This window comes from Hemicordylus capensis, chromosome 6, assembly GCF_027244095.1.
Source record: "Hemicordylus capensis ecotype Gifberg chromosome 6, rHemCap1.1.pri, whole genome shotgun sequence".
Taxonomy (NCBI): Eukaryota; Metazoa; Chordata; class Lepidosauria; order Squamata; family Cordylidae; genus Hemicordylus; species Hemicordylus capensis.
In genome coordinates, this window is record NC_069662.1 from 42693663 (window position 1) to 42718156 (window position 24494).

The 24494-nt window shown below is 46.0% G+C and overlaps 2 protein-coding genes across 3 annotated transcripts in view; one reads left to right on the forward strand and one right to left on the reverse strand.

Moving 5' to 3' along the window:
• The first annotated feature begins 655 nt into the window (after window positions 1-655).
• Window positions 656-12402, forward strand: MRPL45 (mitochondrial ribosomal protein L45). Its single transcript, XM_053265889.1, has 8 exons — window positions 656-777; window positions 2107-2308; window positions 3118-3235; window positions 4749-4847; window positions 7301-7349; window positions 9635-9784; window positions 9880-10053; window positions 11965-12402. Exons 1-8 carry the CDS (start codon window positions 700-702, stop codon window positions 12076-12078), a joined length of 984 nt encoding a protein of 327 aa, XP_053121864.1. The 5' UTR covers window positions 656-699; the 3' UTR covers window positions 12079-12402.
• A 2321-nt stretch (window positions 12403-14723) lies between these two features.
• GPR179 (G protein-coupled receptor 179) overlaps window positions 14724-24494 on the reverse strand; it is an 80620-nt gene continuing 70849 nt past the window's right edge. For both annotated transcript variants that reach the window (XM_053260309.1, XM_053260310.1), the window contains one exon: window positions 14724-23217. In XM_053260309.1, the coding sequence (XP_053116284.1) occupies window positions 17941-23217 (5277 nt within the window). In that variant the 3' untranslated portion in view covers window positions 14724-17940. The remainder of the gene's footprint in view (window positions 23218-24494) is intronic.

Below are 24494 nucleotides of genomic sequence, written 5' to 3' on the forward strand. Positions count from 1 at the left end.
ATTAAGGGTAGGGGCCCATTTTAAAATCTTGTCTCTGATCTCACTCCACCCTTGCTACACCCCTGGAAAGAGTTATCCTTTTTAAATTAGCAAAACAGTGATACTCTGTTACTACCAGAAAGTCACTATTGTGTAGGGCCCACCTTTCTTTTGTACGAGTTTTGTACTTTTAATAGCTGTGTGTGGCAGGAAGAAATTCACCAGGTACACCCTCTTTATCCCTGCTTCTCTCGTAAAACCTGCACTTCTGGAATGTCGTGCAGCTACTCAAAGCGCAGGAGTCTGGCCGAGGGGGTTGGCCGTGGTGGGTGGGGGGTGACAGCTCGATGTTTTGTGAGGTTTCTTCAGCCGTCTAGTAAGTTTGAAGAGGCATCTCTCTTCCGTGAAGGTTTATGTGGCGTTAGGGTGCAGTATGTTATTGAAAAATATATTGATAAGGGAGTCGATGTCTGCAGATTTTGTGAGGTTTCTTGAGCTATGATAGTATGTGATTTCTCATATCTCGGGCTTTATTATAGTGTCCTCGCGTGGACTCTGGAGTGTGTGCCCCCCTCCCCTTTATTTAATGGTGGCGAATATGCGAAGTCTTCCATTAGGCTGTGCGCGTGTGCGGAAGACAACCTCCCCCCCCCGCCCCGCAACTGGTGGAATCTTCCACTCCTCCTCTCCTACGTCTAGTGGTCTCGTCTTCATCCCGGCATGCAAGGCGCAGCATGCAAGATGGCTGCTTCCATGCATTTGAGTATGGCTAAGTTGCCTCTACGCGTTTGTTTGCAGGTATCGGGAGAAATTGATAAAAGTTATTTGTGTGGTGACGTTGAGGGGACGGATGGTATCGGTTCTGTGATTACGAGCGCGGATCTGACTATCTCTCTGTGTGTGTGCGCGCCTTGCTTTTTTATCGTTAAGGTTATTGGAAATTAAAATGGTCATTCATAGTTGTTATTGTAGATTAGGACTCCCACTGAAGGGAGTCTGATGGTGGGGGATAGAAGGGGGGGGGGAAGCTAGTGGGAAAGCGGGGGAGTGAGGAAAGAGATGCTTATGCATATCTGTATAGGAAGGTTCTCAAGTTTGGGGGAAGGGCTGTTTGTGTTTTGTCTTTCCCGTGTGTTGGGAGAGGGGTGTTTGTGCCAAGTTCTTCTGCTCTAGGAAAGAATCTGTGGCTATGAAGATTTGCCACAAATCCAGTTCTGGTATTTCCAAGAATAGAAATGCAACTTCGCTTGTTATCTGTGCATGCATTTGTTATTACTTTAATCTGTTGATTAGTTTATTGTGCTTGACCTTAGACTTTTGTGTGTATAGATGTCTCATAGGATCATAGGAAGCTGCCTTCTACTGAGTCAGACCATTGGTCCACATCTAGCTCAGTATTGTCTACACAGATTAGCAGCGGCCCAGCCCTATCTGGAGATGCCAGGGAGGGAAGTTGGAACTTGGAACCTTAAGCATGCAAGTGTGCAGATGCTCTTCCCAGAGCAGCCCCATCCCCTGAGGGGAGAATCTTACAGTGCTCACATGTAGTCCCACATTCAAATGCAAACCAGGGTGGATCCTGCTTAGCAAAGCGGGCAAGTCATGCTTGCTACCACAAGATGAGCTCTCTGCACTCACTCTCTGTTCTCCAAAACAAAGAAAACATATACAAGCACATATGTTTAGCTATATGTGCTTTTGTGTATATTTGCATATTTCTTTAAGAAGTTAGAGTAATGTATGCTTCTCTCTATGTGTGCTTTTTGCGGGGCGGGGGGGAGAAGGGAAGTAATCTTATAGAGAAATTCTTAGCCTTCTTATGAATGAAAACAAGCCATAGCTGTACCTATGTAATAGGAGGTGGTCCTATTTGCTTTCTCTGTGTACATGTAAAGGTTGATGGCATTTAATGAATGTGTATCTAAAAGAGACCAAGTACATGTATCTGTGTTGGGCTTAGATCAACTTGACATGAGAACTGGAAAAATAATTGAGGTGGGAGTAAATGTTGGATGTTTGACTTGTCTGCTCACTTTCATTTTGCAGGGTGTGGAATGTTTACTGAATCCTGCGCACTTGCTTCCATCCTCTGGATGTTTGACTTGTCTGCTCACTTTCATTTTGCAGGGTGTGGAATGTTTACTGAATCCTGCGCACTTGCTTCCATCCTCTGTCGTCGTCCCAGTGAGAACAAAAAAGCGATATGTTGTTCCCCCTGCTGTCAAGCAAAATTATACTACTCCAGAAGAGCAGCAAAAACGCTTCAGGGCTGCTGGAATTGTGGTCCCTCATGAACGCTTGGTACGCCCCATAAATATTGCCTGCACAGGTGAGTAGTTGGATCACTTGCTATAGGAAAAGAGCTAGAATGGGGTTGATCTTAAAGAATAGACCCCTATGAAATCTCAGGCCTAAAGCAAATGTGTGTATTCTGAAGATCTATATTTTGCCTTCTAATCAAAATGATGCCCAAGGCAGTTTACAACAGGTAACACAACAGCAACCCTTTGTCCTCTGGCCAATAACAGAAGCCAGAGTGTGTGCTTTCCTTCTGAGTTTCCAGGCATCTGGCAGTTATTTCTGGCAAAGAGAGGGAAAGTGAGCTTCCTGTAACTGCTCCTTCTCTGGTTGATAGCTGGGACTAGGCTTGTCATCTTCTTGCCTTGGTGTTCTTCTTGGGAAGCAGGAAGTATAATCTCCCAGTAGCTGACCTTGATCCTCTGGCTGATGACAGAGATCAGAGTGTGTGTTCCTTTCAGTTACACAGTTGCAGGGCAAAATTGTTATTGACTGATTATTTTACATGTTTCTTTTATAATGTTCTAGTTAATCTCAACATAGAGTAAGGAGGTGGTTTTTAAACAGAAGTGGAGTGCTCTAACTGTAGCCTTGGGGCCCAGGGTGTCAACATTTCTTAGAGTGCCAGTCTTGGAATGCAAACATTCCAAGTTGATAAATGAGCAATAAATAAATAGTAGATAAATGAGCAATAATGCGTACCTTAGTTATGTCTCCTTTTTGACTTGAATCTTGCCTCTTTTCTATGTTGTTGGGTTTTCTTGCTTTTGCTATTCCCCACCCACCTGTCCGTCAAGTGATCTAGCAATATGTTTGACTACTACTTCTTTTGTTACACAGCTGGGATCTTCGATCCATATGTTCCTCCAGAAGGGGATGCCCGTGTGTCATCTTTGTCAAAAGAGGGACTGAAGCAAAGGGCGGAGCAGTTCAGGCAGAGTGCAACTTCACAGCTGGCGTATGTACCCTAAGCCTCTTTCAGTGGCAGCCACTCAGTTTAAGACATCTGGCTATTCCATGCCTGTATATTTCCCCGCCATTGTATCTGCTGTTTATGACAGTGGTCTTCATTGAGCAATACCATTAGTGTGGGTCTTGAGTACTTGGTCTCTAAAGGTTCACACTGATGATAGTCTACCTGCATACATAGAAAACTCATTGTACAGCCCTTCTGGGACTGAACTACTTGAGAATGCATCTGTGGGGACATCCCCTTGTTATTCCCCTATATCAAGCTCTCAGTACATAGAAAACTAGCACATTGGACATAGTGGGAGGATAGGCTAGATATACAGGGTTTCTCAACTGGTGGAATTCTGGATGTTGCTGAACTACAACTCCCACCCAACCCCAGCTACACTTTATTGTGGCTGGGGATTATGGGAGTTGATGTTCAGCAACATCTGGAGTACCACTGGTTGAGAAACCCTGGGCTACAACATTTGTCTTGTGTATTCGCTTTCCAAAAGCAGGACTTATTCTGACATGAGAACATTGAAAACTTGACTTAAAACACGTTTAGTCCATTTTAAAAATATACAAAGCAATTTACGAAAGATACAATAATATAAAACTGAGCAGCAGATGGAAGCAATCAAAATAAGATCATTTTAAAACTCAGTGTGAACTTCTTCCTAACTAAAGAGAGGAGGCAGAGCAGACAGGTCTTTCATTTGATTCAGCAAGCCAATATTTACATTCTGTAGTAGGTGCTCCCCTACTTCCTCGAAACTACAAGCTTAAAAGGGTATTTAGGGGTGTGTGCATTAACAGAGGAGATAAAACTCATGTTAGATCAATGTAAACAGCAACAAAGCATCAAAACATGTGGATTCTCTTACTCAACCCTGACGTACCCCTACCAGCTTCCTAAGACTGGAGCTGTGCGGTCTTAGGAAAGTTGTACTTTTTCTGAACATGTGGATTTGCTTTTAGAATTGCAAAAACCCCTAAATACCATTTTTAGAATACAGATTTGAGGAAGTGGAGGAGCATCTACTTAAAGAATGTAAATATTGACTTGCTGAATCAAATGAAAGGCCTGTCTGCTCTGCCTCCTGTCTCTAGGTAGGAAGAAGCTCACACTGTGGTATACTGGAGGGTAAGTCCTTATTTTCCACCAGCAACTGCTAATCTGAGGTCTTTGACATAGATTTGTAACTATTGTGTTTACCACCAATAGGCCAATTCTCCACAAATGTGTGCAGTTCTTCTTAAAAGCCTTTGAAGCTGGAGGTAACCACCACATACCTTGTGGGAGCAAATTCCATACATAAGATACGTGCTGCATGAAGAATGTTTTCCTTCTGTTGAGTTAGAGCTTGCTTCCAATTAAACAGCTTCATGTGTAAGAGGCACATCCTTAGACCCTGTCAAGACCAGCTCTCCTCTTGGAGTTTGATTTCACTGCTCTGGTGATGCATGCTCACTGTGTTCTCTTCATCAGGCTTTTCTTATCCTTGCCTTGACAGAATTCGAAAGGTCAAAGATCATGATCCTGACTTCAGGACCAAAACATTTCCAGAAAAAGCCCAGGACATCTTTATTGAAGCTCACAATAACTTAACAAAGTAAGATACTTTAGGATATTTTCTGTGGATTCTTGTTGCTGTTCCCCTATGCTCAACTTGAGCTTCACGGCAGTTGATCTTACTGGTCCCATAGGGTTGGTGATATGAAGCAGGTGAAGTATCTTTAATTGGACAAGTGTAGGTTGGTGTAGAAGTTTTCACAGAACTCAAGCACAGTTTAAGAGTTATATTGCATAGTGATCTTCCAGTGTTTTTCACCAAACCTAACTGTCTGTACTGATAAAAGAGTAAAATGGAAAACTGTGGCTTAGGGGGCCATCTCAATGTTACTCAATGCAGATTATTTGGCAGACTTCAACACTCTTGTCTGTATGTTGAAGGTATTTGAGGAGTTATTAAAAGATCAACAAATCCAGTTACCGATGGTAAATTCTCTCTTCTTCTGGCAACTGGCCCTGCAGAGAATTCAGCAATGGAAATATATTTTGCTGTTCCAGGCACAACAGATCAACCTTGCATGTCTGTCGCTTCCCACCCACCCCCTCCAAAATTATCTAGTAAGCAGAGAGAATGCTAAGAGGGTCTTGGTCATTTCATGCTGGGTATTTCATGCTGGGTCTTTGCAGAAAGCAGAAGCTGCTGGAGAGAGTTGCATTACTGCTTTACCTGCCATGAAGTGAGATTCAACCCCTGCCTTTCTCCTGAGTCCAGTAGGGGTCAGTAGTGACTACACACACTATCTGTCTCCAAAGCCTGAGCCAAATGTGGGCACTAGGGTTAGGGTTAGGGTTCTTAACATTGTACATAGAACTGGATTCCTTTTTGTGATTTGATTCAACGTCTAATCAAATCAGCCTGATTCGATTCAAACTTGAATCTGATCCGATTTGATTTGTGTTGGATTTGGAGCAATTTGGATCACTTCTAAAGGTCCTAGGGGCACCAAATTTGGATGGTCTGTAGGTCCCCATGGGTGCCACTTGCCACCCAAATTTGAAGGCAGTGGGGCACTTGGTTGATTTTTAATTATTTCTTTTAGCTTTTACTGATTTTGTATATTTCTGCCATAGGAAATAATGGAGATTTGAAGTTGCCCTATCCCTAACCCTAACATGGATCCCCATCTTTAATTTAAAAAAAGAGCTAAGCTCTAGCCCTTGTAGAAGTGGAGTTATGGAGCAAAATGTACGGTCATTATTTTTCAAGTGTTTGGATTCTTTGGTGTAGGATACCTTTTCCTCATAATGAATCCCTGTGAAGATTCATTGTGCACTTCCATTTTTTCTATTCACTTTGACTGTCATTGGACAGTGCTAACTGTCAAGTGCCATGTGCCAACTACACCCCACCACACATACACATATACTGGGGTACTCAGTTTATATTTTAGGAATTTTTGAGGTGTTTAGATTCTTTGGTGTGTAATGAATCCTCATAGGGATTCATTATGAGGAAAGGTTACTAAACACTTGAAAAAATTCTTAGGACATAAACTGAGTAGTACCCCACTGCCTTGCGGGTGGGTTGGGTGGTGTAATTGGCACATGGCAGTTGACAGTTGGCACTGTCCAAAGACAGTCAAAATGAACAGAAGAAATGAAGGTGTGTAATTAATACTCATAAGAATTCATTGAGGAAAAGTTGTTATATACCAAAGAATCCAAACACTTGAAAAATAGTGACCACACATTTTGCTCCATAACTCCACTTCTACAAGGGCTAGAGCTTAGCTTTTTTTCCCTTTCTTTTTTTTTTAATGAAAGCTGGGAATCTGGGGGAATTATAGGAGGAACCCTAATCTCAAATCGATTCGAATCGGATCTGGTGTGACTTGATTAAAGCTTGAATTTGGCCAGGAGTGTCTGGGTGGATTTGTTTCAAGCTCAAATCACCCGAATCGACCGGAATCTGAATCGATTTGCACATTCTCACGATTCGCACATCGTAATTCCCCTAACCTCCTTTCCCCCATAGACTTTAATGCTTTGCCAACCACAAATTTGCCAATGGCAAGGTTTTGCCAGAACGGAACCCTAGTGGTTGGTGAGGGGTGACAGTATATGCACAATTTGTGAACGGTGTGGTGGAAAAATGGTGATTGTAGTCTACATGCATATACCCAGTGTTGGTCAGTTTAATTCATGCAAGCACAGCCTGGATAACCAATAGTCATTATCCCACATTAATTGAAAGCAAAGGATGCAATCTTGAGCATGTACTGGTACATTGCTTAAGTGTGTGGGTGATACAAGTCAGTTTCTTGAGAGTGTCACTATTTATAAAGCTTGTTTGGAGGTTACCATCTTGTGCGCATATTAAAGATGATTAACAGGTTGTAACAAGACCAAGGGTTAGCTGATCCCCTGATGTTTTTGTTGGGTGGTATGTGCCTCTTCTTGCTACGGACAGATTTTTCAATAAGAGCACTTACCTTCTCGGCCGCCTAATGCCCTTTCTTCTCCCCCACTCCAATCTCTGCACTTCCTTTACAGCTTTAACAAACAGAAGCTTCACAGTCTAGTGACTGAACGCTGTTACCCGGTAAGTAACTGGGAAGAGATGTACAAGTATCTTGCCAAGGAATTCTACCCCTAAAAATGATGAGGGGGAGGAAAGATGGAGCTCATCATTTGTGGCCAGTACTCATGGTACCTCTGCAGGGAAGCACTGCACTACCATTCTCGGTGGTGACATAGTCTGCCATCAGCTGATGAATGGGCTCACACACCTAGTGGGGATTAGGGTCCGGTCAGGGGGTGCAAACCATGCAGGGTGTAAAACTGTTCCACTTGTTGCTCTTTTTGGGAGGGTTTTAGAAGGAAGAAAATACTGTTTTTTCTTCTCCCACACTCCAGAAACATCTTCTTCCCCTGGTTGTAAATAGGGGTGTGCAAGGTCCGGCGGCCCCCCGGTCCAGCACGGGGGGGGGCCTGTTACTTTAAGGGGGGGTGGTACTTCTCCCCCCCCCCCCGCCGCTCTTCTCCCTCCGGCGCTGTTCCGTTTAAAGATCTTGGGGTGGCAGAGTTGCTCCCTGCTGCCCCTGCCCCTGTCGTTAGTCCTGCAGGCTTAAAAGCAACGAGCGCTAGCGGCATGCATGAGCCCTGTGCATGTGCGTCTGTGACGCTGGCACGCGCGCGCCACAAACGTCATGTGACGTTTGCGGCGCGCGCCAGTGTCAGACGCGCGTGCCGCGCAGGATGCATGCATGCCGCTAGCGCTCGTTGCTTTTAAGCCTGCAGGACTAACGACGGGGGCAGGGGCAGCAGGGAGCAACTCTGCTGCCCAAAGATCTTTAAACGGAACAGCGCCGGAGGGATAAGAGTGGCGGGGGGGTAAGTGCCACCCCCCCTCAAAGTAACAGGCCCCCGCCCATCCGGACCGCCGGACTGCCGAACCGGTCCGGAGGTCTGTACAAGTGTGCCGGACCGAACCATGCACACTACTAGTTGTAAAGCAACAATGCACCTAAATTTGGGACTAGCAGCCACCTTTTGGGCCAGAGCCTTTTAGTTCTAGATAGCACAGTGGGAAAAGGTTCCAAGAAGGTGCAGAGTGTCCCGTCCATCCCCCACCCCTGTATCCAGGGGCCCAAGCAGCACAACCTGTTTCAGGCTGGCTGGAGCCTTGAATGTTTTTGTTCAGGGGCTGAGGATAGAGCAGAATATTTTGTGGGGCCCTACTTGTTCGTACAGCTTTTAAAATGGTATATTTCATAGAGGACTAAAATGTGATTGATGTAATATAGTTTATGCTCCAAAGGGGAGAAAGTGCAGAATAAGCTACAGCCATCTTTATAATAGTTATATCCTACCTTTCTCCCAGCATAAAACTCATGGAGCAGCATACATGAGGTTTCTAGCTGGTCATCCATCCAGGCACTGACTATGCCTAGACCTGCTTAGTTCTCGCAAGGTGGTTGGATTATGTGCCCTTGGCTCATACCCTGGGTTCTCATACTTTCATAAGCCCTATTCACACATTATGTTCAACACTTGTACAATCTGTGTACAGTGTGCCCAGGCAAAGATCTGTGTGCTGGTACAGTTCACATGTTAAACTGAATGCAGGTGCAGCAGTATACCTCCTATTTGTACCCTGCATGTGAGGGACCTATGCCCAGGTTAACTTTTTAAAATGAACACATGTGCAGTCATTCACACACACACATCCATCTGTGTACAGGCATCTGAATGGACATAACAGAATGTCTGAATAGGGCTGTAGCCTGACTAATGCCAGTTGACCTCCAGCCTCTTATAGCCCCAGTAGTTGATATAATCCAATCAGTCCTCCAGACTTAAAGTACTGTACCCCAAGGTTTCCCTACCAATTGACACACAACTTGCTCTAAGCATCAGCAACGGACTTGTCTGCCTCCTATCTTCTTCTCTCTGTCACCTTGTCTCTTCCCCATCCTTTCCAGGACTGGAAAAACCTTATGTGCTTAACAATTTGATTTGGGCACCTGTAATATTTTAAAATATATTTTCAAGTTGCTGAGCTCTTAAAACCAGTATATGTTCCAGCTGGTTCTGCTTAGGAGTTCAGTAAGTTCTTAAACTGTGAAAGGTGGCATATAGGTATTCTGAATAAAATAAGTAAAAATGGTCATCTCCTAGTTTTCCATCAGAGAAATCTTTTCATCTGGTCGTGTTATCAGTCCCTCACTCCTCTGGATCTGGCTAAGCATCTGTGTGGTGACAGGGAAGCATCTGGCTAAGCATCTGGTGACAGGGAAAATGAAGGGAGGTGCTCAAGGTTCTCCACTTTGTTTAAAAGAGCTTATTTTGGATGCTCACCTTTGATGCTAAAAACTGAATTCTTAGGAATTGGTGCGAGGAAACAGATACAAGACTATCCGGTGGAGCTTTGTGGAATCTTTGGCGCCCCCTAGGGTTGTTCAAGTCCGATGCCCTGATATGGTGAGCAAAGGCAACCTGTATGGGCAAGTGACAGTTCGAATGCATACCCGTCAGGTACGTATGTCCTAACACCTTCACCTTGGATGCTATGTTATGCTGCTTGCCACTGCTTTATGCCAAAAAGTTTTATTTGCCACTCTTTCTGGCAGACTCTAGCTATCTATGACCGCTTTGGGCGGCTGATGTATGGTGGGGAGCAGATACCAAAGGATGTCCTGGAATATGTTGTGTTTGAGAGGCATCTGGCCAACCCATATGGTCAATGGAGATTGCATGGCAAGATTATTCCGTCTTGGGCACCACCAAAAGACCCCATCACCAAGGTACTGGGTTCTTGGGCATGCTACTCTAGCATTTTCCTAATCTTCACATGGTCTCTGTTTGTACAGGGATGCAAGCAGCATGCTTGGTCAGAGTGTCAGTTCCACTATTGACACTCTTCTTATTTCCCATTTCTATGAGACGTTTCTGCGTAGAAGATTTTTTACTGTTATCTTGGGTTGAGAGGTGTTGACTTGCCCAATGACTCCAAGAGATGTAAATGGCCAAGCAGCAAAGTTAGGCCCCTCCTATATCCAAATATGACACTGTGAATGGAGTCAACTATGTCCAGTGCACCTTGGATTTGGAAATGTGCAAGAATGGCTTAGCTTAACTGTTGAAAGGCGCTGAGAGTATTGTATGTTGAGTAAACACCTGGAAGTGTGACCCAGTGGATGGAGAGTTAACATAACATAAGAACCGCCCTGCTGGATCAGGCCCAAGGCCTATCTCGTCCAGCATCCTGCTTCACACAGTGGCCCACCAGATGCCTCTGGGAAGCCCCCAGTAAGAGCTGAGGGCATGCCCTCTCCCTTACTGTTGCTCCCCTGCAACTGGTATTCAGAAGCATTTTGCCTCTGAGGCTGGAGGTAGCCTATAGCCCTCAGACTAGTAGCCATTGATAGACCTGTTCTCCATGAATTTATCTAAACCCCTTTTGGTTATATAAGGCCTGGGCTCAAGTTGTACATCCATCCCTGAACTTGAGTAGCATGGGGCAAGTCTGGATCTCTCATCCTTAGTGCATCCAAGTAATGGGAATAATACTGACCAATCTGACAGGTAGGGCAGTTATGAGGGCAAGCATAACCATTGTAAACTACTTTGTAACTGAAAATGCTGGCTTTCTATAATAGCCAGTTTCCAACATGCTCCCTCCATCATGCTCCTAAAATCCCAAGATTCCATCACTATCTAGTGTGACACCAAGAAACAGAACAGAGTGGAGCAGTGCAGATGAAGGGGTGAGGCTGTGGAAATGGCAGCTGGAAAAAGAAGCCTCAGTGACTCCCACTAAATTCTGAAAGAGCAAATGGTCTGCATTCTGGAAATGCATGGTTGAAGGGGGTGAGGGCAAAACCTGTTTCTCTCTTCGTATACAGGGTTCACGAGGGGTAGGTTTAGGCTCTACTCTAGTGGTGTTCTTGTGTCTGCTTCTCTTCTTGCCCCCATAATGAGTGACTGATGTCATCTAAAGTACTGGACCTGGGGCAAAGGTGGGTGGAGTTGCTGTTGCAAGGGGGTAACAGCAGGAGAGAGGGCATGCCCTTGGCTCCTGCTTGTGGCTTCCAGCAGCATCTGGTGGGCCACTGTGTGAAACAAGATGCTGAACTAGATGGGCCTTGGGTCTGTTCCAGCAGGGCTGCTCTTATGTTCTTGTGTTCTTATGGAGGCTAAGAAAGGGAGGAAACCAGCCCACACCCCCATGGTGGGTGATCTGACCATCACTGATGGGAATCCCATCAAGGAAGGAAGCAAAGCCTCCCTTGAAAGCAGCTCCAGGGTTGAAGGGGTGGGGCAGTGTACTCCACCACTCTGTTCAGCCAGCCAGCCACCTTCAGAACTGGGATCTGGAGGGAGAATGAAGCAGTGCTCAGCCTTGCTGCATTTCTTGCCATTCCCACCTCAATGCAGCTTTTTTGATTGAGGAAGGGAGAAGCCTTATCTCTTCAGGGTCTGCAAATCATTTCTGGTTTGTTAGAAACAGGTTGAACAGAAGGCAGGGCAGGGTTTGGAGAAGCAGGCTTGGGTTTGTCTCTTGCTCTAGGCAATGCCCTCTGATGGATGGGGGAATAGGGAAAGGGCTAGAACTTGCTGTCCCTTTCTCTCCTATTGGCTAGTATCATAATGAAGAGTGGCTTCTTCTGGAAACTGATGGGATAATTTGTTTGGCTCTTTCTTTAACTTGGCAGACTGTTATGATCCCAGGCTCAACTCTGGGACCTTCTCAAGAATATGAAGAAATCAACTTCCCTGAAGTGGCACCAACTCAACAAGACTCAGTGGTACAAATAAATGTCAAATGAATGGCTCACAGTGAACAGAATTCAGTATGAGGCAAGGAGACTGCTCTTGAACTGTGTGCTGCCACCTTGGAAGCTTCTTGTATGTTATGCCTCTTTTCCAGTTCTCTGCGCTCACTGGAACACTTGTGCATGTGTTTTGTGTGCAGGACTCTGGAAAATAAAGCTTCAAGCTGTTCAAAGATACAAGGGGCATTCATCAAACCACCAGAGCTCCTTTATCTCTAAAGCTTTTTCAGTTTTCCTTGGGAGACCAATTACGGTATATCTTCAAGTCCTGGTTGCAATGGCCTGTTGTTCATTGATCAGTAAAGACATACACAAGCAGTGTGACTTTTTTTAAGGCTGCTTGCAAGCCACCTTTCTCACCTAGAAGGCTGTGCTCCCTAACTCCATATGTGTTGGGGCTGACAGTAGTTATATTGTCACCTCAATCAAGAGTTTGAGTGGGTTGTGGCCTCTCAGCTCCAGGCAGTTTTGGATGAAACAGATTATCTAGACCCATTTCAAAGACATTTTTGAGCAGGCTATGGGGTTGAGACTGCCTTGGTCTGCTTGATGGATGATCTCCAATTGGCTATCGGCAGAGGGAGTGTGACTGCTGATCCTTTTGGATCTCTTGGTGACTTTCGATAGGACTTTGGGGTATATCTTTAAGCATATCTTCTAGATATGCCCAGTTTGGGACATATGACTTGGCAGAAGCAGGGATTTTAGCCATCAGCTGCAACCACATGTCAGCTTCTGTAAGCCTGGTGTCAGTGGATCAACCATCCACAGAATGGGGTCATTCACATGACCTGCTGGGTGGGGGGAAGGCTTAGCAGAACTTGTCTCCCTGCTCCCCGCCCACGAGCATCCTCACCTTGGGAGTGCACTATGCATTCCAACACAATCCCCGCTGCTCCATGCAGTGTGGAGCAGGGCAGATAACTCTTGAGGCCATTTATCCTGGCCTCTGGATATCCCTTAGTGCACTATGTGCTGAGCATGGTGCACTGGGGGATTCTCCTAGGGGATGGGCACTCGTCTCTGTCTCAGCGTGAGCTACAAGTAACCCATGCAGACTCACAATCCCGGGAGCTGGGTTTGGTGCTGTGGCACCACCGGGAACTGTGTTGATCCTGGCAATTGTTCTGGGCAACCAAGCCCAGGCTTGGCTACTTGTGAGAACAGCCTCTATCTCTGGTCTTCCCCATTTCTGAGATATAGCCCAGAAGGGATGGTGGGTGGAGCTTGGTTCCAGATGGAGAGAGCAAGATGGTGTACTGTGGAGGTAGGATGTTCAGCAGATTAAACAGTCTGCTGAATCTTGAATCTGACTTGGTATACAGCAGGTTCCTATGTTCCCAGGGAAGCATCTTGACCTAATATAACTGAAAGTGTATCTTGGCCTGCTTGTCGTGCCTGGTGTGTTTCTTGCCAATCATGAAGTGGACAGAGGGGCTGTGGGTAATACATTTGTGGGGCCCTTCCTATTTCTGCCACATTGCAGTGGGGATGATCTGAGGGCATCACAAGTCATTTAAGATTTGATGACAAAGCCATATTGTGAGAAGAGAGACAAGTGATTGCCAAGCTGGCAACCATTACAGGTAGCTAGACCTTGATTGTATAGGGTCTGACCAACAGTTGAGCAGCTGTTAGGTTTCCAAGGCACTGTCCCTTCTGGCAACCCATGCCCAGCAAGTCAAAGAAGAATAGTCGGAAAACATGACAGTGCTGTGATGCAGAAACATGCTACTCATTGACCAGGACTATTGCCTTGGGAAACAAGCTGGTGGACTGCAACAAAGACAAGTAGACCTGCAAGTTGTGCAGCAATGTGTACAGCTGTGGAACAACACTTGGGGCTGCTTGCTGAAGTGTGTGTAGAGGGGTGATTCAGATGAGCATTCTTCTCATGTGATTAAAGGATGTACTAAGAGCGCATACACCAGTGACATCAGGGCAGGTGCATTCTTGCCACAGACCTGATGTTCTTGCATGTACAGGACAATGTTAATTAAACTGCCCTCAGAAAATTGTGGTCAAGCATAACATTTCCCCCAGTATATTGCTGGCAGAAGCTCTCATGAGCAAAGGGTTGGTGTATAGATGCTATGAGACACAACAACCCAGATATGCCTCCCAGAGATGCAACCACATTCACAAAGGGAAGCACTGTCACCTGTGCTTGGCTTGGATGGACCGAGGGCCTTGGTATTTTGTGTATCCAGGTAATCTGTGCCCAGGACAGCTGACAGAAGCCAAGCAAAAGATGTGACAGTTGTGGATGACTGGCCTGTAGAATGCACTTGACCAGCTCCCAGATGGGCTTCAGGTCAATCACAGAGTGGCCTTTCAGCTGAAATACTAAGAACTGAGATGTTGAAGTATGGATCCTCATTATGGTGGGGTTTGAAATGTTCATTTTTCTTTGCTAACAGTTCACATTCTCAGCAAGTCATGCAGTTACACAGGGTGCCATGCTTGGGATGTGGGGGTCACCACTGCACACCCCTGAAGTGAAATTTCATATTGTAGGTTCTGTGGCCTGAAAAAGTTGGGGGGCATCCAATGCATTCAATGAGGCTACTTGAAAGCAGGAAGCGCTACTCATATGTAAAAAAAAATCATGACTCTGGTTGAGTCAGCCACACACATCCTATCATTAGATAGATAGATAATAGGCTTTTATTTATTTACAGTTATTACAGAATTAATTACCTCGTTTGACATTCAGCGCAGAGACAGAGGTGTGTCCTCACACTACATTAGCAGTGCTTCCTAAAGGTGCAACAGAGAGCTCACGGAGAAAGGCAGGGTCCATAAAGTAAATTTTGGATCCCAGCTTTATCATAAAGCATAAAAATGTCACTTTTACTTTTGCAGGTCCCCCTTGTATGGGGTGGGAGGAGGGCTGATGCTCAGAGAAACTAAGGGTGGTGTGGAATATCTGGGAGAGAAGGGGAAATGCAACAGGCTGTTACTTCTCAAGCCTTATGCTCCTAAAAGTGTGGTAATTTAGTAATTTAGCTGGCAAGGGCTGGGAATTTGTGAATGGAATGTTGAGCCATCTTTATGTTCTTTCTTTTGATGTGCCTGGACACCTATCACTTAGTCCCTTGATCCTCAGTAGGTAGTCTGTGGGCCAGACCAGGTGAGCCTAGCCTCTAATCTTCTACAGTCTTTCTACAGCTGAAGGAGGCTACCAAAACTCCAGTCCCAGACTTCATATTTTCTCACAGTACTGTACATGCACACATATGCATTGTGTCACCAGGAAAGCTGGCAGCTCAGATTGAATTTCCTGCAGACATTAGTCTGGGGTGGCTACTCAAAACCTGGGTGGACCTTCTGCTCAGTTAGAGCAACACAGCTATACGGATGCACACTGATTCCTCTTGCCTACATTTGTCTGATGGCTAGTGGATGGAGTTAGATTTGGACCCAATCCAAGTCACAGCTCATGCTCATACCTGTAGGTTTAGTATCGCAGGATTAGGAGGAGCATGCTTCACAGGGCAAAGCAAAGGGACTCCAAAGAAAGTGGGTCTGCAAGCACTCTAGACAGGTAATTCCCAAGTTGTGAGCCAGGGAGCACCAGTGTGCTATGAGGAATACATGAATAAAATAATTCAAGGTTCCCAGGGTCTGAAACGATCTGTCCACTGCATTTCCTTCACATTTCTTCAAACTCTGGCCTTCTTCCAATTTGCCTTCCTTAGGGAGAGATTATTGTGCTATTTGACATTAGGTGCAATGGCATAATTCAGACACAGCTAAAGAATTACCCTTCCGCAGAGGAAGCTTCCCATTGGATCTCTGCATGAGTTGCTGCTCTGGGCTTGCTTCCTTCTAACCAAAAGGCATGTTTAGAGCAGAGACTCATGATGAAGCACAGGGGATACCTGAATGATTAGGTTTTCCACTAAAATTTCATTATTCTCAAGATGTACCTTCAGTTATAATTTTGGGGAAATGTGTGCCTCAACCATGAGAGGTATAGGAAATAGTGTTTCATGCAGTTGAGAGGCAGTTTTACACATGATGTGGAGCTACTGCATGTAGGCTACTTGAAGCTGCTTTGCATGGCAGCTGTTGCCGCATGGAGAGTTATTATGTTGCAGTGATTCATGTGGTTTGGTGGGGGTTTTTTGCCTATGCCCAAAAAGAAAAGGAGAAAAATAGGGAATTCCCTTGATGATCTACTCTTAAGCAGCTCATCCTTGTGTTTAACCTGAACCACCTCCTGCGTTGTTTAAATCCGTTGCTTCTTGTCCTAGCTTCTGTAGGAGGGGGAAATGGTCCTCCCCCATTTTTTGAGAACAAAAAAGGTGAGATAGTTTAGGGATGATGGTTGGAGAGAAGGGATTAAGAGAGCTGAGCTCCATATATTAAGTCTAATAAGCCAAATCTTTAGCGAGCTGCAGACCATATAATCCTTAAAGAGCATTCATATGCTAGTGTTACACCAAGTAATGGGACCTGGGGTGGGCTATGCAGATGGGGTAGGCTCAGTTCTCCAAAGCTCCCATTGAGTTTCATGGGACAAGGTAAACAGATTGGAGTCCAGAACACAATTGAAAGAGGACAAAACATGACCCTCACCCACCCAATAGCGACCCAGAGGCAGGGAGCAGCTATAGCCCGTCACACTGGCATTCCAGTCATGATGGACAAATGCCCTGTAAATACAGCTTACTCACCACCGTTGATCATCCTTGCAAAGTACAGCTGCAGGGAAGTGTATTCTTACATGTGCACTCAGTTCACACATGACAACGGGCCTCAACAGTGCCCTGGGTGAACTGAATCTGCACCACAGAATATGCCACAGCCTCTTCTGCAGTGCACGGGGGTTCCAGGGCAGACCATGATAAGAGTTCCCCCAAGTGAGAAAACTTGAAATGTACAGCTTTAGGCAAACAGAGACTCCTTTCTGTCAGCGAACACCTAAACCTTTCACAATACCTTTCCTGATAGATATGTAGAAAGAGCATCTGACAGTGGGAGATAAAGACAGCTTGGGTAACTGAAAACCACTGGAATCTGAAAGTTACATTCAGACAGCAAGCTGATATGATTGAGACCACACAAAAAATAACGTTTGTGGTTCCAAAAAATCAACCTAATAACTAGGTTTGGGGTGAAAATGGGAAGATCAGCCTGAGTAGGACTCCCTACCATCAGCACCACCAGGGAATACAAAGGGTGTGCTAAGTAACACTTTGGGAGTGAATTACCCTGTCTTTCGTCAACCACGATTTGCCTTTCTTTCCTGGGGCACTTACTGCATCATTCTTGTTCCCAGCTTGTTAAGCATTCCCTTGAAGTACCGGTAATAGTTGTGAACGTAAAAGCAGCAGGAATTGTAGGATCAAATCTGCCTGCCAAACAACTCTCAGTTCTCATTTGGTCAGATCTGATGTCATCCAGCCTTGCTTAGAGCAAATTTTCAGATGAAACTCTTTTTTACTATGAGCCTGTTATCCAGCCATTGTTTACAGACATCAGGAGTGGATGGTCTGGAAACCTTTGGGGACACAAGGCAGGGGTCTGTATGTGGCACATTTACACACAGAGAACAGAATGTACGGAATGTTGCGGCTAGCTTGGGTTTTTCTGCAAATGAAGGCAGAAAGGTACAACTTTTCTCTGATAACAGCAGACCACCTGGCTGGTGACTGCTCTAGCATCCAGGTGTCATTCACTTCTCCCTATAACAAACAGGGTGGGCCTCATCCTCCACACTGGGATATGTGTTTGTTTTTGTTAAATCCAGGCAGTAGGCTAAGTCAAACCACTGCACTTAGTGCATGAGAAATCATTTCACAGAAGCCTTTCTCAGAATTTCAAAGTAAGTTCTTAGTTGTGTCAAGCTCAATCACAGTCCCAAGGACAAATATCTGATTTGGATTTGCTAGGACCCTTTGCATCATCAGCCTCTGGCTTCTCCCCTGCCTTGCTTTTTGCTGGGATGGCAGAAGTGGGGCTGCTATCTTCTGCCTCCCATGGACACACATCTGAGAAGGCTTTGCTGACGTCAACCGAGTCTTTTCTGGTTGATGTGGGCTGGCCCTTGGCTTCCCAAGGACATCTGTCAATCACAGAAGTGTCTCCTCTGCTTTTCATTGACGTGTCTGACAGTGGGCTGCTGCCTTTAGTGCGGCACAGTGGCTTATGCGCAGCCACACCTTCCTGTTTGCTTTGGGATCTTTTCATAGTGGCTGTTGGCATTTCAGTCCTACCAGCGCGTGATGCATGTTTTTCAGTCTTAGTGGGCATTTCTGTTTCCCATGGACAAATAGCCTCTTTAGAAGATTCTTCTGGCAGATCTACTTCCCAAGGGCAGATGTCTGTCTTCCTGCTTTCAGTGCTGTCAAAACTCTCTGAAGTCTTAGCTGGATGGCTTGTTTTTAAGACTTCTGCAGTTTCTGCGCTCTCCCACGGACAGGCAGATTCTCGAAAGCTGCTACTTTTCTCTACAGTTTTTGATGTCTCTCTAGGGCTTTTGGAAAATGTTTTCATATGCCCTTTGGAAGCATCATCAACATCCTTACATGATATCCTTTTCTCTGGTGGAGTCTCAGCCACCTCCCAGGGACACACTTCAGCTTTAGCAGTCGATTCAACCTCCTGGATTTCCCATGGACAGACCTCAGCCTTTAGACTTTCAACACTGTCAGATTTCCTGAAGCCAACTTTGGAGAGATCCAAACTTTTACTACTGAGTTTTTCAGAAGCTTCGTCCACAAGCTTCTGAGGCCGAGTTAACTCTTGATGGCTACGAGTCTTCTCTATCTTCTTAGATGCAGCTTCTCTCCCAGTTTCCTTCTTGTCTGGCCTTGTCAGGGTTTTGTCTTTTGAACCCCCACTCACATCTTGTCTTAATATTCCTTTATTGATGGGTGCTGGTGCTGTTTTTGTGGTGGGCATCTCAATCTTGCTGCTGGATTCCTCTTCCTCCATTTCCCAAGGAAATACCTCTGCTCTCAAGCTTTCGACACTGTCTGACTTCTTTGAACCAGCCTTGGATAGGTCTGAACTTTTCTCGCTCAACAGCTCCATGCTTTCCCATGGACAAATGGATTCTCGTGAGCTGCTTGCTTTCTCCATTGACTTCAAACATCCTGTGGTGGTTGCTTCACTTTTGGAAATCCTGCCCTTATCCTTTAAGGCACCTTTCTTGGATGGTCCTTCAGCTACCTCCCATGGACACATTTCCACTTTATCACTTGTCTGAAGCTCCTGGAATTCCCACGGACAAATTTCTGCCTTTAGACTTTCGGAGCTGTCAGATTTTTTGGAACTCACCTGCAGCAGATCTAGACTCCGGGTGCTTTTGGCTGGAGGTTTGTCAAAGTCCAAACTCCCCCAGGGGCAGACAGACTCTTGGTGGCTTTTGGACTTCTCTATTTTCTTGAACGTACCTTCTCCACCACTTTTCTTTGAGTCCGGACTTCTCAATGCCTCATCTTTCTTCCCCTTTGAAATCCCAAACGGGTCCTCCCTTAACTTCCCTTTTTCAAATGGGGCTATGGCTGCTGTCCATGGGCATATTTCTACCGTGCTGCTCGGCTCTTCTTCTGCGGTTTCCCAGGGGCAAACCTCTGCCCTTAGGCTTTCAGCACTATCAGATTTCTTTGAGCCGGCTTTGGAGAGGGCTGGACTTTGGCCGCTAGCTCTTGCAGAAGGTTCCTCGAGCTCCATGCTCTCCCATGGACAGATGTCCTCTCGTGAGCTGCTCAACCTCGCCATTGACTCAGAGTAACTCATTGGTGTAGGGCTCACTCTGTCATCTTTTCTCAAAATACTTTCTTCTGATGGGCCTTCAGTCACTTCCCAAGGACAAACCTCTGCCTTTAAGCTCTCAGCACTGTCAGATTTCTTTGAAGAGGTTTTAGACAGTTCAGTTTTAACAGAGTGTTCACTGGGACCAACACTTTCCCAGGGGCAGATGGATTCCAGAGGGCTGCTCTCTGTTTTAGAAAGCTTTGTTTGTTTAATTGGGGGAATCCCATCACTTTCAAGAGCCCCATCCCCTTTGGATGATGGTCTCCTACCCTGTGGGCTTTCAGTCACTTTCCACAGACATACATCGGCCTTTGTTGTGGGTTCTGCTTCCTGACTTTCCCAAGGACACACTTCTGCCTTGAAACTCTCAATACTATGGGATTTTTGGGAGCCAATTGTAGATAGATCTGGACTTTTCACACTGGACCCTGACAACAGGTCACCGGTGTCCATGGTTTCCCAAGGACAGATGGACTCTCGTGGACTGCTCACGTTCTCTGTAGATGTAGACATGATTACTCCAGCCCTTTTTGGTGCTCTACCCGTATCTTGCCTTGAGGTCCTTTCATCTGACGGTGCTGGAGTCTCTTCCCAGGGGCAGATATCTGCTTTAGCGCTGACTTCAGCACCCTCAGCTTCCCAAGGACAAACTGCTGCTTTGGGGCTTTCTGTGCTGACCGGTATCTTTGAGCTGCCTTTGGACAGATCTGGGCTCTTGGGCTTGCTAATCAAATCCTCACTGCCCGTGTTCTCCCATGGACAGATTGACTCCCTTTTACCATCACTTCCTTTCTCAAGTGTCATCTCTCTGGTTACTTTCTTCTCCTCTTTGGAGACCACACTGGCATCTTTTTTTAATACCTGTTTTGGGGTTGGAGCTTCATTATTCTCCCAGGGACATACTGTCATTTTACTATCTGGCTCCACATCTTCTGTTTCCCAAGGAGCAATCTCTGCCTTTTTGCTCTGGAAACTGTCAAGCTTCTTTGAGCGTGCTTTAGTTGGGTCTAAGGATTTGGCACTGGGCTTTACCAAAGACTCCTCAGATTCTATGCCCTCCCAGGGACAGATGGAGTCACGCTGAATATTCTTCTCTGGCATTTTAAGAGGATGCTCTTTCAATATACCACCTTTGGAAGGTGCTCCATCAACTTGTGTTGTCCCTTTTTCTGATGGAGATGTAGCAACTTCTGAAGGACACATTTCTGTCTCAGTTTCCCAAGGACAGACCTCCACCTTTTTCCTTTCCCCACTGCTGGATGTCTTCAAAACTACTTTGGGCAGGTCTGGTATTTTGGCAGTAGGTTTCATGGAAGAATCTTCCGCACCTGCATTTTCCCAAGGGCACACAGAGTCTCGATGGCTGCTCTCTCTCTCCAGTTTCCTAGATGGTGCGCCTCTGCCCTCTTTTACTGACTCATCCCTTTGCAAGGCTGTGCTCATGTCCCTAGCAGTGCTGGTCATGGGGACCTCTGCCACTTCCCAAGGACATGCCTCTGCCTTCTTGTCTGACTTTGAAACCACTAGAGATAAACTGGAAGTTTTGTCCTGATCAGCACTGATGGTCTCCCAAGGGCAGACAGATTCCCGTTGGCTGTTGGCCCTTTCCAGCTTGACAGGAGAGAGCTCTCCAGTGCTTTTGGGAGCCATGGCTGCCGTGCTACTTGCTCTGCTTTGCACAGGGTCATCTTGGCTCATCTCCCAAGGACATATCTCTAGTGTTTTGCTTGGGCTGGCCTTCTGTGGGCTCGGAAGTTCATCCTCCTCATCCCAAGGGCAGATGGTCGCTTGCTTGCTGACTGTCTTCGCCCTGATCTCTCCAGGGCTCCTGGATGTGACCTGTTGCCTTAGTGGCCCTTTCATGAACATTGAGGCTACTTCTGCCAACTTGGGCTTTCCGATCATTTCCCCTGTCTCTTTCTCACCCTCCTTCCTTGCTCGTATGTTTGTCTTTATCCTGGACCGATTGAATGCTTTAATGGCCATACCTAAGCTTTTCATGGAGCTTTTGGGAGGGGAGATCTGAGGGCTTTGGGGCTGTTTCTCTGGAGAGCTCTTCTGGCTCTCTGAGTCACTTGACTGTGAGTCCTTCTTGCTTGAAATGGGCACTTCCATGACCTCCCAAGGACAGACTTCTGCAGCAATGGAGGCCAGCCGGTTAAGTCCAGCTGAGGAAGAGAGTGGCACACTATCTTCTGCCTGCCTAGTCCCTTCCATCTCAGTCTTAGCTAGAGGTTCCTCTGCTTCCCAGGGACATATGTTTACCAGCACTGGATTGTCTTTGGCGTCCTTTTCTGAGGAGTGTGTGGGAGGCTGCATTTGATCCTGAGTATTTCCTGGAGCAACATCCCTCCTTTCAAGGCTATGAGCCAAACTCTGCCGCCTAATGGGTGGTTCAGGTGGTATCTTCTTGCTGCCATGCTGTCTCTTCCCAGGCAAATCAGAGGTGTTGATACTAACACTTCTGGTGGAGGCATATGTGACATGTTTCTGTGGCCTGCTTTCTGTGGGTGTTGAAGGGGCTGTTACAGCTTCCCATGGGCACATAGTGTCTTTGCTGGGGGCACTATCTTCGAAAAGGGAGCTCACAGTTCCTTCGGATGCATCATCTGTCTGTAGCTGCTTTGCCACTACCTCTGAGGCTACATCGGTAACCTCAGTGGGCCCAGAGACTTCACTATTTGTTGTGGAGTCTTCCACTGTCGTTCTCCTCTCTTCATCTCGGGCTAGTTTACTGCAGTCTTCCAAGTAAGCCCTGCTAGTTAGCAGCAAGGCTTTCTCTTTGGCGCTGGTGACCACACTGAGGGACTTCTGCAGAGGGGAAGGTTTGGGATGCAGAGGTTTCTTATCAGCCAACAAATTGTGAGCACTGGCTGACTTGTAGACTAGAGGCACTGAGTCATCGAGAGAGTCACTGTTGGATCTCTCAGAGGCTTTCTTGGCTAGTTTTTTCCTCATCAACGAGTCCAGCAAAGGAGCTTCTTTGCAACTATCATGCCTGGTTGGTAAGTTGTTCTCTTTGACGTCGTAGTGATCGTAGGTGCTGTGAGACTTCTTCAGTGATGAGGCCAACTTGTGCTTGGAAGAGGAGTCATCTTTCAGCTTCATGCTTGAACTACCAGAGTCCAAGTGTCTCCGCTTATATGAACTGGAGCGACTTTCACTTCCTCCACCAACAGACCCGTCTTTCTCCTCTTTGCTGCACTGCCGGGACATAGACTCAGGGATCTCCGTGATACGCCTCATGAGGGAGCGGCCAAGCCCCCTCTTCGAACTCCTCTTCTTCTGAAGGTGAGGGTTGTTGGCCGTCATCTTCTTAGTCTTATGAACCTCCAGTTGTGTGTAAAGCTTTTTCAGTTCATCCTACATGTTATGTGTAGTGGGGAGGGGACAATGGGGGGAAAGGTGGAGTACAAAGATATAGGGAAGGGGGTAAATCAAAACTCTTATTCAGTCACAAGCATAATGACAACAACTGTGTTTGTCACATGAACTGAATGCCAACACTGTTGGGTCTATAAACACATAACTTTTGAGTTATGCCAGGTTTATTCCCAATTTGTCCCAATAGCCAGATTTTAGCTATGAGTTGTTAGATTGTGATACAGAAGACATATGTCTTCACTTCTTGGACAGTGGGCAAGCTACTGGATCATGATCTAACAACCCATAGCTAAAATTTGGCTATTGGGAATAAACAAATTCCTACATAAGCTACGTAATGTTATAGGCCATGGATCACATCTAGCCTACCTAGATTTTCTCCCTACTCCATTCTGTTGGTGCATAACCTTTTAGCAAGATCAGGCATGGCCATCCCATGGGAAAAAGGTTAAGGAAATATTGGTAGAGTAACCTACCTTTTTATCTTCCTTAGAAGATCTCCTCATAACAAAAATAACTGTCCAAACACCCATGAGAGCCAGTTCATACAACCAGTGCATGCATGACCAGTCATGGGGCTTTTGTTGTCAGTTTTGGAATCTGGTGACCTCATTGGTCCAGAACACAGGTCCTTCTAACCCAGAAGCAGTGGCCTTAACCATACAACAGGCGTAGAAACCCCTGAAGGATTAAACTTCCCTACCTGTCTCTGAGAGTTTCAGAAATACCACCTTCTGTACTTGCAATTACAGGTTCACAGAATACACAGGGACCCATCCTGAATTAACTTTTCAGGTCAGCCAGGCAGCTCTTCACATATAGGAACTCTTCTCTGTGGTTCTTTTACCACATCATTGCTGTGTTTATGTGAATCCTGCAAGTACATGGACAGAACCAATCCCATGGGTCTTTCCCTCTGGATGAGCACCACCAGGAACCAGCGGGAAAGAATCATTTAGTTGACCTCATTAATGTGGCTGAGATATCAATTCTCTCTCACACACACTCACTCTACAGATGAATGGCCTGCTACAGCGACTCACAAAGACGCTCATCTGCTGCAATGCAGTCCAGCAAGTGTATGAAATAAGACTTAGCCTCATAATCTATATGCGATCTCTATTCTTGCCTCAGCCTTCAGCCTTCCTGTTCGCTCTTGTTGAAAACCCCTGAGGCTATTCACACGTGCGGGCAAAAACGGACTAAGAGAGCCCAGCCCGGTTTTGCATGTGTGTGTGAACCACCAGGATCGGGCC